Source organism: Prionailurus viverrinus, chromosome D3 (genome assembly GCF_022837055.1).
Source record: "Prionailurus viverrinus isolate Anna chromosome D3, UM_Priviv_1.0, whole genome shotgun sequence".
In the NCBI taxonomy this organism is placed as follows: Eukaryota; Metazoa; Chordata; class Mammalia; order Carnivora; family Felidae; genus Prionailurus; species Prionailurus viverrinus.
Genome location: NC_062572.1, coordinates 44,478,947 through 44,492,374, shown reverse-complemented (window position 1 = coordinate 44,492,374; position 13,428 = coordinate 44,478,947). Strand labels below are relative to the sequence as shown.

Here is a 13,428-nt window from a genome sequence, read left to right as displayed (position 1 = left end):
ACAAAGAGCTTCAGAAGACAGCTTAAAAACACAGCAAACACAATAAAAGATCTTTACTAAATAGAAGTATTACAAATACTACTGTCAGAACATACTGTCCTAGTATTTCCAGGTACTGACTATTCAACCAGTCTCTTAAACTTCACCTGGAAGTCACAGGATCAGAGAAGTAAAGACAATAATGACAGAGAGAACCTCTAGGTCCCTGACAGATGGAAATATGAAGAGTGCTGTAGGAAGAACAGAAGTGGCTCCCTGGTAACAGTGTGATCATCTGTATTCAGTAAAGTGCAAGTAAACTATATCCAAATTACTAGCAACTCTAAATTAGCGTGGGTTTGATTTAATACAGATTTGTGAATAAAAATAAGTCTCTGCTGTGGAGAAGCTCACAGAATAAAACAAGAAGTAACAAGTGTCAAGCAGAACAGAGTTACAGAGACAGATTACATATTGTAAAAGCAATAAAAACAAACACTGAGAGAGCACCTACTCTGTGCAAGGCACTGTGTTAAGTGTTGTGTTATGAAAACAAAGTAGTATTATTATAAATCCCAGACATTCTTGGTTTGATCTAAAAATATTATGTCGGGGCGCCTGGGTGGCGCAGTCGGTTAAGCATCTGACTTCAGCCAGGTCACGGTCTCGCAGTCCGTGAGTTCGAGCCCCGCGTCGGGCTCTGGGCTGATGGCTCAGAGCCTGGAGCCTGTTTCCGATTCTGTGTCTCCCTCTCTCTCTGCCCCTCCCCCGTTCATGCTCTGTCTCTCTCTGTCCCAAAAATAAAAATAAAAAACGTTGAAAAAAAATTAAAAAAAAAATATATTATGTCACTGAAGGTGAATTTTAATTTTTTAAAAGTTGTGAGAAACACATAGAACACTCATATACTCCTTACCCAGATTTCCTAAATGTTAAAATTTTACTTTGTCATATTCTCTTACTCTGTGTACTTTTTCTGAACCAATTGAGAGTAAGCTGCAAACATTCTGAATCATTATCCTAAATACTTCAGTGTGTACTTAAGGATATTCTCCTACATAATCACAGACCAAGCACCTAAGTCAAGAAATTAACACTGATACAACACTATCAACTGAGGGTAAATTTTGAAGTGAGAGAGTTTGCAGAATATAAAAAGAGTTAATATGATGTTTTTAAAGAGAAAATATAAAGGATACAGACTAGGCATAATAGTATGATTAATGCAGATTATTTATGATCCTACTGTAAGCAAATACTATGGCATTAATTATTAATTTTCAAGTAACATCTCCTATTAATATGATGTATTAGCTGTATTAAGGCTGGTATGTAATTGTATGTGTGTAAAATTGTGGCTAAGTAGAATGTGCACTAAAACATTTTCTAAAATCAAAGTAATTAATAAAATATGAAGTAGGGCCATACTCTTCTGCCTGAATGGAATCTGCAGGGGCTACATAATTGCTAGGGATATAGCCGTTCTTTCCTGTAGCAATTGATCGTGCTTCCCACCAGTCTCCTTCCCTGTAATATATAAAACAACAATTACCCAAGGTAGACAACTGCTCAGGACACAATTTATTACAGTGTTGCCTTGTATATATGTAGAAAAGAGGTATTACTTCCATTTTTTAATGCATTCATTTGATCAAGAATTAAACTCAAAAGAAGAATAATCAAAAATAGGTTACATGAATTAAACGAATAAGGCTAAAAGCAAAAGCACAACTGCGTCTTTCTCCTCCAAAAGTTACAGTTTAATTTTAGTTATAAGATCCCTTTTTTACACAATTCTTACAACCTAAAACAATAAACTATACTAACTAAAACAATTTGGGAGGTAAATCTTTCAAATTACTCAGTTTCAACTCAATGTTTTCTTTTTTAAAAGCTTTATTGACATATAATTTACACACCAAAAATTCCCCCTTTAAGATGTCATGGGTTTTAATATATTCAGAGTTGTGCAACCATTACCACAATCAATTTTAGAACATTTCGTCACCCCCCACCCCTCCAACAAAGAAACTCTGTACCCATTAACAGTCATTCCCTACTCCTCCCCAAGCCTCCCCCCACACTGCCAAACACTAAATCCACTTTCTGTTCCTATGGACATGCGTTTATGGGCATTTCATATAAATGGAATTATACAATATGTGGCGTGGTCTTTTGGACTGGCTTTTTTCACTTAGCATAATTTTTTTCAAGGTTCATCTATGTTATAGCATGTTATCAGTAGTTCGTTCTTTTTTACTGTCAAATGCTTTCAACAGTACATAAAATCAGAATGTTCCTTTTTAGTCATTGTAGGGGGAAAAAAATCAGGATGCCTTAGAACTCCTGTAGGCAACAGGCAAGAACAATAAAAAATTTAACTCTGAGAATAAAGTATATTTACAAAAATGTTAGCCATAAATATCTAAGTAAGACTAAAATCAATTCAGAACATGAGATTATGTTTAGCTTGCAATACATAAGACTTGACTTTTCCAAAATTAACATAAAAGCAAATATTATCAGTCTCTAATGAGGAAGATATAAGTGGGTTCTGCCACTAAAAATTAAATGCAGGTTTTGCTTTGCCAGAGAGAAGTAATGAAAATATTTTATCTAAATTGAAATTTTATAAATGACTGAGGAGAATTTGTTCTGTAAAAAATGAGATGAAAAATCCTTTGGCGTTTCAAGTACTGACAAACTCATAAGCTTAGTTTGTAGTTTCCTTGTATGTATTAGGCACTTTCAGATACACAAACTGCAAAGTTTGCATTTGTACTAACCACTCATGATTCATGCAAACATTTACTGAATACCCTTTAAGTGACAGACTTTATGAGAAGGTATGCTGGAAACAGAAGTAAAAAGACAGTCTATACCCTCCAGAAACTCAGCCTGAGAAGAATTTCTCAACCTTGGCACTACTGACTCTTTGTGCTGGATAATTCTTTGTTGTTGGGGCTGTTCTGTGCATTGTAGGATGTTCAGCAATACCCCTGGCCTCTACCCACTAGAAGATAGTAGAGGGACCCTGACTATAACAACTAAAAATGTCTCCATATATTGCCAAATGTCCCTGGACAATTTTTCCCCAAGGTGAGAACCACTGGTCTAGAAGAATGAAAAGCACACGATACATTATAATCCAAAGTAGTGATGGCAGCTATGATTGAGGTTTGTAGATGGTGCCACCTCAACCAGTAAGGCAGAAACTGAATCCAGCAGGAGATGGGGTGTGGGCCAATAGCAGAGGAAGAATGTGAAGAAAGGCCTCCTTGAGAAATGATACAGGAATATATGTTTTGAAGGATGAGCAGGGTTGGCCAGACAAAAGAAAAAAAAAAATTGGAGAGCCAGAAAGACCCATTCCAGAAAAAAGAAACTACGTGTGAAGGCAAGGAAAGGTGAGGGGGCACCTGGGTGGCTCAGTTGGTTAAGCATCTGACTCTTGATTCCCACTCAGGTCATGATCTCACGGTTCATGAGACTGAACCCCATATGGGCTCTGTGCTGACAATACGGTGCCTGCATGGGATTCACTCTCTCCCTCCCTCTCTCTCTACCTCTCTCCTGCCTCCCTCAAAATAAATAAACTTAAAAAAAAGAAAAAGAAAAAGAAAGGTGAGAAACCCCAGTGTATTCATACAATTATAAGCAATTTACTATGGCTGGGCAGTTAAGTGAGGAAGGGGAAGCAGCTCCATGACTGACGTCTACCATTGTTACTCCTTTTATCTTGACAGCAACTGGGAGCTACTGTAGGATTTTAAAGCAGAGAGACATGATCATATTTTATATTCTGGAACAATAATAGATAACAAATGGGAACAAGAAAGTTTGGAAATATGACTGGAAGAGACCAGAATATATATTTTGATAAGTTATGAGCTGGTTGCTATGCCTGCTAATGAAATTATGGGATTTATTTTCCATAACAAGCACTGAATTTTCTTTTTTTAAATTTTATTTTCTTTTTATTTGAGAGAGAGAGAGTGTATGCAAGTCGGGGAGGGTGGGGGGAGACGAACTGAGTAACCCAGGCACCCCCAAAGAATTGAATTTTCAATTCAAGCATTGAATTCTTAATGGGACACTGAATGTCTAAGAATCACCTAAGAACAAAGCAACTTAATGTGATCAGTTCGGGATGCTGGGGTTCCCTCCCTGGACTTTTTCCTTTGTCTTTTTAAGAGAAAGAAATAAGATCCTTAAATCATCTTATACTTAAACAGGAACATAGAATTCTACAGACTTCTTTTTTTTTAAGTAATGTACTTACTTGCATCTACTCCCTTATTCTTCACTCTTTAATCTCTACTGTTCATGGCAAAACACACATTGCAGCACAATTTGTAGAAGTAATAACTTCTGGCTACAGCAGTAGTTATTATGCCATGTGTCTCAAGAAACTAAATGCATCATCCAACCCAGTGGGCAGAGACCCATGCCTCACCACTCTCATGATTCAGAAATCAACCAGTTAAGTGGTTTCGGCATGAAGACTAGGTTTCTGTCAGTACTTCTCCCTCACAAAACATTCCCAACACTTACGTGTTGTTAATTATTTGAAACCGTTCACCCTTCTTGAATGAAAGGTCTTCTGTAGTTCTAGCTTCATAATCATATAAGGCCACAAATATAGTAACACCACCTATCGGAGCCAAAAACAAAGACAAAAACAAAAAAACAACCAAGGTAATTATATGGATAAAGTAAAATAGAGAAAAAAAATTGTCAGCAAAAAAGCTAAGCATAATTTTCTTCCTAGTCTCCAGAATCTATTTTTAAATGGAGACTTGGGCAGCTAGAGCTTAGTTAGAAAGATGCTCTCTTAAGACTTCCCATGAAACTACTGTAAGCTACAAATTCTAAAATTCTATACACCTACAGAAACAAATTTAACTCTGGTTCATAGTAGCAAGGTCTCTGACTTGGAAAGACAGTCAAAGTTCAAATTAATTCTTTGGCAGAAAAAGCATTAACAAGTACTGCAAATTACTGGCACTGATCATCTCAATTTCTGATAAACAATGGGTGAACATTTCCATCTGTAAGACTGATCCTTCCTAGTAACAGCTAGGGATTTAGTAAGATTAGTTAGTATACTGAACACTTAAAAGTTAAAAATGGCTTGTTTTTCTTAGAAATTAAGTGATATGACTGATATGAATTATAAATTCCAAAAATAACTGTCATACAGAGCACTGTACACAAATGCTTAACAGATCAGGACACTACACAACTAAACCATTACCTGCAAACAGAAGAATAGAATGGATTGATTTACTCTTCTCCCCTGAGCTCCAGTCATGTATTAACTGCCTATCTGACATGTCTACTTGAATGCCTAAGCAAATGGCACTATCTGATCAGGTACTCAACCAAGTCCCTATACTAGCACTGTTAGCTCTACCTCTAAAATACCTCTTATCTACTTTCTTTTCCATTTCCACTGCTGCCACCTTCATCCAAACCCTTGTTATCTCTGAGTGCTAGGACTCTTGAGAGAAGTAGCCTCCTAACCCACTTCTGTACCTGCTTCCTTATATATATTCTCCACACAGTTAGTTGCCACAGTGGTTTTTAAAAAAAGGAAATTCAATTATGCAAATCCTCTATTTAAATTTCTTCACCTGCTTTTTCTTGGCTTTTGAATAAAATCCAAACTTCTTACCAGAGTCTTTGAGGTCCTGAGTAATCCTAACTCTTCAATCTTATAGTAATCAATTCTACCCTCTGTTGTCCTCATTGGTCCTCAAAACTGCCAGGTTCATCTGTACCTCCTAAACTCTGCTGTTGTTCTCTCTTCCCCAGAAAGTTCTTTTTCCAGCTCTGCACATATTTAGGTCATTCTCATCAATCAAAACTCAGATCAAATGATATCTCAAGACTGCTTTCCTTGATCAGCTAAAGGGCTTTCACCTTTATTAAATGGACATAAGTAAAGTGCTTAGGTAACTGAACTATGGTCCTTAAGGATCAACATTTACTTGAACCATTCTGGACTACTGTCTTTCCCAAACATATAATTCTGAAAATAACTTAAACTTTTGATGATAACTGAGAACACCATCATGGCGATCCGTTACTGAGGTATTTAGAGTTAGGGAGTTGGGAATTAAACTATAATTGACCCTTTGATGTCCACAACTCCTCAAAACGAACAGTCTCATAGAATTCACTTATGGCATTCCTCTAGCACTATTATTGGTTTAGAGGTAAGCACACTGAAGGGACAAATTTATAGTCCAAGCTTATAGAACAGATTCCACTTTTGCCCCCTCTGATTGTTAAGGAAGGACACATGTTGTTGCTCAATTTGATGCTGGCAGCTGTTTTGCCAAGCCTAAGGTTAAAGCAGAAACTCTAAGGGCTACTGGAAAGAGATCAAGGACTCAAGTCCTTGATGACATTAAAAAACTACTGTTATATCAAGGAATCCTAGAGCTCTCTCTACCTTTTTAAAACCAGTTATGTTTTGTTACTCAAGGGAAAAAGTATCCTGATGTGGAAACCTTCCACAAAAGAAATCTTTTTAAAGTTTCTAACTAATTTTTTAGAGCATTTCTGGGCTCCATGAAAGGTTGTCAGCTGTCACTTCTTCCTGTTCTCTGAAAGTATATCATAAAGTAATAAATGGAGTTCTGGAACAGAACATTAAACCTTGTCTCTCTTGCTTATCTCTGGCTCTGAAAAAAAAAATCATTTAACTCTGAGCCTTAGGACTTTTCTTTTTAAAATCAATCAGTATCTGATAAAAAAAAATACCATCATCACTACATTACCATTTAATATTAAGTAACTACTATAATATTTTAATACTGGATAGTACATTATAAACCTGAAAACTTATAACATTCTTGAGGGAGGGGTACATGTTTTTAATTTTTATAACCCCAGTACCTGCCACATAGCAGGCACTTCATAATTACTTGAAAAATGAAAAATGAAATAATGGTATAACCAGTCGATAATCACCAAATTTTCCAGAACAATATCTATGTATACAATAACACTTTAATTTTTACGTTAGAAGTTTAATTTTCACATAAACTTATTAAGTCCCCCAGGAACTTATCTTTCTTACAAGCAGTTATCTTTCTTTGAATGTACTGCCTAAGGTCACATTCCCAAACAGACAACAGAACTGTCCATTTAAATCTCACCTGTTAAACCAGCAGGATATGAACTTGGCACTACTGCGAATGAAGAAGATGCTCCTCCAAAAGGTGTCACCCCTGAGGATCCTCCAAATGGTGTCATGGAAAGACTGTTAAAATTAACAGATGCTCCCTTTGTTGAAGACGATGGGGCCACTGCCGTGTGTTCTGCTCCATAATGGCTGACACTTGCACTGACAGGCTCTGGAGTGCTTTCAGTTCTATATTTAATGGTTGGACTTTTGTTCTCTTTACTTTTAATGCAGCCCATTATCAAATCTACAAAGGTGGTAAGGCAAATATTTTGAGAAGTGGTTAATATAAAGGATACTTCAAAAAAAAACTCAATTTAAAATTTCACTTTAAACAAGGAATTGTTCTTCCACAAAAAAGTAACATTAACAAAATAAAAAACTAGACAACTAAAAATGGAATTTCTTCTCCTTACTTATCTTTATTACAAGTCTGCTGAGGCATCATTCCAATCATATCATTCTCCAGCTCAACCACCTTTAATGGTCCAATGACAACATGCCATAGTGTGCTGGGAAAGCCACTGGCTCTGAAGCCAGAGGCGCCTACATTTGAATCCTGGCTTTCTACATACTAGCGGAGTATGCTGCCCAACCTCTCTGCACCTTACCTTTACATGAAAAAGAGGGATAATAATAACATCACTTCATAAAGTTTTCTATGACGATTAACTTAAGTTTATTACAGGTTCCAGACAATATGTGGCACGTAGTAAATACTAGCAAATACCAGCTGTATTCCTTCTATCTATAAAAGCCCTTTGTAATAGAAATATAATCTGAGCCACATACATAATTTTCAATCTTCTAGCAGCCAAGTTAAAAAATATAAAAAGAAGGGGCGCCTGTGTGGTTCAGTCGGTTAAGCGGTGGACTCTCTTTCGACTCAGATCATGATCTCACGGTTACTGCCTGGGATTCTCTCTCTCCCTCTCTTTCAGCCCCTTCCCGCTCATGCGTGAGCACGTGTGCATACTTTCTCTCCCAAAATAAATAAACAATAAACAAATTTTTTAATAAAAAAATAAAATTTATTTAAATGATAGATTTTATTTAATCTACTGCATATAAAATACAATTATTTCAACATATCAATAAAAAAATTTTTAATGACAGAGTTTACATTCTTTTTTTGTACTAAGTCTCAGAAGTCTGTTATGTATTTTAAACTTATAGTACATTTCTATTTGGACCAGGTACATTTCAAGTGCTCAGTGTCTATATGTGGCTAGTAGCTACCATGTATAGAACAGGGTAGTTCTGTAACTTTTTTCTTCCTTATCTACAGTCACACTCCCAATGCTTACCAAATCCAATCCCACTCTATCTTTCCAACTTTATCTCCTATTATTTCCTTATGCTTATCTACACACACACACTTTCCTGTTTCCCCAATACATATGCCCTGTGCTTTCCCAATTTTGTGGGGATTTTTACATCTAAAACTTCTCTACCTGCTATAGTTCTATCCATTCACTGAATGTCACCAATGCTACTTTTCCATTCAGGCTTTTCCCCATAAATGGCAAAATATTGTCTTCCTTAAAACGTCCAGTGTACTTTTGGGGAGATTTTTATATGGAATGCTTACCTTACCATTTTGTATCTTGTTTTTTGCTTACTGGTGTAATTCCCACCCTACCCCCAAATTACTGGCAATACATTTCTTAAAATCAAGAGTTACTCATCTCTTTGTGCATCTTACAAACATGACTCATATAATAGGTTACTAATATTACAAATCTGCATTATTTTATTCACTTCTTATGGGAGCACTAATGGGGATTTCATTAATTCACTTCCTTTTAAGGGTCATTCTAATTTTACAGTTTTTCCTTTCTTACATGGCATTCAAAAGGAAGTAGGTGAGTGATTAAGATGATTGCCTCATGAATTCACAAAGACTGAATATTTATGACCTTAGCTATATAACATCTAAAATGTAGCTATATTGCAGTAATCAGACAAGAAATAAAGGGCAACCAAATTGGTAAGGAAGAAGTAAAATTGCCACTATTTGCAGAGACATAATACAATATACAGAGAACCCTAAAGACTCCACCAAAAACTATTAGAACTGATGAATGAATTCACTAAAGTTAGAAGCTACAAAATTAATATACAGAAATTTGTTGTAGTTCTACCCACTAATAATAAAGTAGAAGAGAAATTAAGAAAACAATCCCATTTATAATTACACTAAAAAAAAAAAAAAAAAGGCTAGGAATGGATTTAACTAAAGAGGTTAAAGACCTGTACACTGAAAACTTAAAACACTGATGAAAGAAGTTGAAGACAAAACAAATGGAAAGGTATACCATGCTCATAGACTGGAAGAATTAATATCATTAAAATGTTTATAACACCAAAACAGTCTACAGATTCAATGTAATCCCTATCAAAATACCAATAGTATTTTCTACAAAAGTAGAACAAATAATCCTAATAATTGTATAGAACCACACAGGACATGAATAAGATAGGCAGACTTGAGAAAGAACAAAACTGAAGTATCATAATCATACATTTCAAGATATACTACAGTTATAGTAATCAATCAAAACAGTATGGTACTGGCATAAAAACAGACCCAAAGGTCAGTGAAACAGCATAGAGAGCCCAGAAATAAACCCATGCTTATATGGTCAATTAATCTACGACAAAGGAAAGAATATACAATGGGGAAAAAGTCTTTTCAATAAATGGTGTTGGGGAAACTGGATGACTACATGCAAAAGAATGAAACTGGACCACTTTCCTATACTACACACAAAAATACACTCAAAATGAAAAGAAAAAAAAACTCAAAATGGATTAAAACACAAATGTGAGACCTGAAACCATAAAACTCCTAGAAGAAAAACAAAATGTTAAGTAGTAATCTTTCTGACATCAGCCTTAGAAACATTTTTTGATCTTGTCAGGCAAGGGAAACAAAAGCAAAAATAAACAATTGTGACTACACCAAAATAAAAAGGTTTTGCATAGCAAAGGACACCATCAACAAAACAAAAAAGCAACTCAGTAAATGGAAGAAGATATTTGCGACTGATATGTCCAATAAGAGGTTAGTATCCAAAATATATAAAGAATTTATACAATTAGGGGCGCCTGGGTGGCTCAGTCGGTTGAGCGTCCGACTTCAGCCCAGGTCATGATCTCGCAGTTCATGAGTTCGAGCCCCGCATCAGGCTCTGTGCTGACAGCTTGGAGCCTGGAGCCTGCTTCGGATTCTGTGTCTCCCTCTCTCTCTCTGCCCCTCCCCAGCTCATGCTTGCACTCTGAATCTGTCAAAAATAAATAAACTTTAAAAAAATTAAAAAAAATAATTTATACAATTAAACACCAAAAAAACATATAATCTGATTGACAAATGGGCAGAAGAACTGAACATTTTTCCAAAGAAGATATACACATAAAAGGACAAAAGACACATGAAAAGATGCTCAACATCATTAGTCACCAGAGAAATGCAAATCAAATCCACAATGAGATATTACCTCCTATCAGAATGGTTAATACCAAAAAGAAATAACAAGTACTGGCAAGAATGTGGATAAAGGGAAACTTCATGCACTGTTGGCGGTAATGAACAGTATTGAGGTTCTTAAAAAAAATCAAAAATAGAAATATATGATCCAGCAATTTCACTATGCACCCCTATGTTAACTGCAAGATTATTTACAATAGCCAACATATGGAAGCAATCCAAGTGTCTATACATAGATGAATGGATAAATATGTGTGGGATGTGTGTAAATAATGGGAATATTACTCAGCTATAAAAAAAAATGAGATCTTGCCATAGGTGACAATATGGATGGACCTAGAGGATATTATGCTAAGTAAAATAAGTCAGGGAAAGACAAGTACCATATGATTTCACTTATATGTGGAATCTAAAAAACAGCAAACAAACAAAAAACCAGACTCTTAAAAACAGAACTGGTAGTTGTCAGAGTGGAGGGATGGGGTAAGTAAAGAAGATTAAGAGATACAATAAGTCACAGAGATGAAAAGTACAGCATAAGGAATACAGTCAATAATATTGTAATAACATTGTATGATGACAGATAGCAACTACACTTATCATGGTAAACACTGAGTATTGTTATGAAATTGTCAAGTCACTGTGTTGTATACCTGAAACCTAACACTGTATATTAATTATACTTCAATTAAAAACATTCTAGGGGCACCTGGCTAGCTCAGTTGGTAGAGCATGCAACTTTGGATCTTGGACCCACCACATTGGGTGTAAATTACTTAAAACAATAAAAATGCAAAAAAAAAAATTAAGCACTATAAAATAAATGTAGCTATAAATATGAAAACAGAAACTCTCAGAACCTCAAAGCTGGAAGATTTTCAGATCATTATCTTTTTTTTAAATTTTTTTTTTCAACGTTTATTTATTTTTGGGACAGAGAGAGACAGAGCATGAACGGGGGAGGGGCAGAGAGAGAGGGAGACACAGAATCGGAAACAGGCTCCAGCCTCTGAGCCATCAGCCCAGAGCCCGACGCGGGGCTCGAACTCACGGACCGCGAGATCGTGACCTGGCTGAAGTCGGACGCTTAACCGACTGCGCCACGCAGGCGCCCCATCAGATCATTATCTTAAATGAGTATATTCTTAAGATGTGACAGTTAAGTATAAGCATCAAAACATAACTGGGAGTGGAAATTTAAATTTCTAATGAACACACTTTGAGGGAACTATAAGCTAATTACATAAAAGGTATCTGCTTCTAAAAGTATTAGAAGAAACTCACCATGTTTCATAATCTAGTTGGAAAAGTGTTTTAAAGCATAATGTAAAAGTAGAAACCTTAAAAGAAAAGCCTAGACGCGTGATTATCTAACTTCTGTGTGGGGAACAGGAGTAGGGACAAAAAAGTCTTAAGCAAAGTTAAAGATATGAGAAAAGGGAAAGTACTTTGTACTTGCTCATGTTCTTACTCAGTCTAACACAGAAATGTACACATATGAAAACTGGTTGACATTTTACATGTTAAAAAAAAAAAAGACAGCCCCTCAAAAAAACAGGGAAGCCTATCAAGAGATAATTTACAAATGAAATATGAAAGGCCAATAAGCAGTATAAGGAGATGTCCGACCTTTCCAGTCCTCTAATAAATGCAAATTTTAAAAGGTACCTTTCTTGCTTATCAGATTGGCAAATTTTGACTCAATACTCAAAGATGAAGGGAGGATTTTAACCAACAATCAATATATATTCACAAAACAGGCCAACTGAAATATATCGATTCATAACTGCAATTACCATAATTATTCACCCACCTCCTTTTCTATTCCCAGCTCCCTTAATTCCTCATTTTCATCTTTTTCTTTATCTGCAATTGTTGCTTAGGTCTTTTCTCTCTGGAAAACATCACTGACTTAACCCTTCTTCCTTCCAGAGTCAGACCTACCCCCCCCCCCCCACCCCGTTTCCAGTCTTCCATTACTACTCTTAACTGTCCTCCGGCCTTTTTTCTTAATCCAGAGTCTTTGGTCCAACTTCTCACTTCTACCAATTTGCCCTTTCCAATAGATGCCTGGATAGACTCATTTTTGGTCCAGCACCCCAGTATGAACACAAAGGAGTTATTACTGCTTCCCATCTCCTTTAGAAACAGGATTATAAAAGTGTAGGATATGATTTACATTTTTAAACTTCAGGTGCAACATGAGTTAAACAGATTTTTATGGGGTGTCCTAGAATCATAGCATCATTTAGAACAGTTATATGGGAAAGCCTCTTCAAGTTCCACACTGCTAACATACACATACATATTTATTAACATATTTATTAAACACTATAAAGAGCTGGAAATGTCAAGAAATGGTCCCTTTAAAAAAAAAAGGTAACAAATAAGTATAGGAAACAAGTACAGTATTGTAAAATGTGAAAAATGGTGGAGGCGAAGTATGTATAAAACACCACGAGACTAAAAAGTAAGTTATAAGCTCTGTCCAGAGTGCTTGGGAAAGAAAATTTTGAAAAAGGGGAATGTGACCTGGGTCTTGAAGAGCTGGAGATTTGGGGAAGAGGAAATAGGTTATTCCAGGAATAATGAAAAGTGCAGAATGGTTCAGACGTTTGAAAAGCATGGTGTTTAGGGAAGAAAACATCTCTGTGACAGGAGTATATGGGGGTGTCTATGAGATGGTGGGACAGAGGCTAAAGGTAGAGGACAATTTACACATGAAGGGAATTATTTCAGACTTTATCCAGGGAGCACTGGGAAG

The 13,428-nt window shown here is 36.0% G+C and overlaps 1 protein-coding gene across 1 annotated transcript in view; it reads right to left on the bottom strand.

Moving 5' to 3' along the window:
- The window catches only part of YES1 (YES proto-oncogene 1, Src family tyrosine kinase), a 72,907-nt gene that overhangs the window by 14,234 nt on the left and 45,245 nt on the right, over positions 1 to 13,428 (bottom strand). Inside the window, exons 2-4 of the mRNA XM_047828330.1 lie at positions 7,149 to 7,421; positions 4,534 to 4,633; positions 1,408 to 1,506 (exon numbers count right to left, since the gene is read on the bottom strand). Of these exons, the coding sequence (XP_047684286.1) occupies positions 1,408 to 1,506; positions 4,534 to 4,633; positions 7,149 to 7,413 (464 nt within the window). The 5' untranslated portion in view covers positions 7,414 to 7,421. The remainder of the gene's footprint in view (positions 1 to 1,407; positions 1,507 to 4,533; positions 4,634 to 7,148; positions 7,422 to 13,428) is intronic.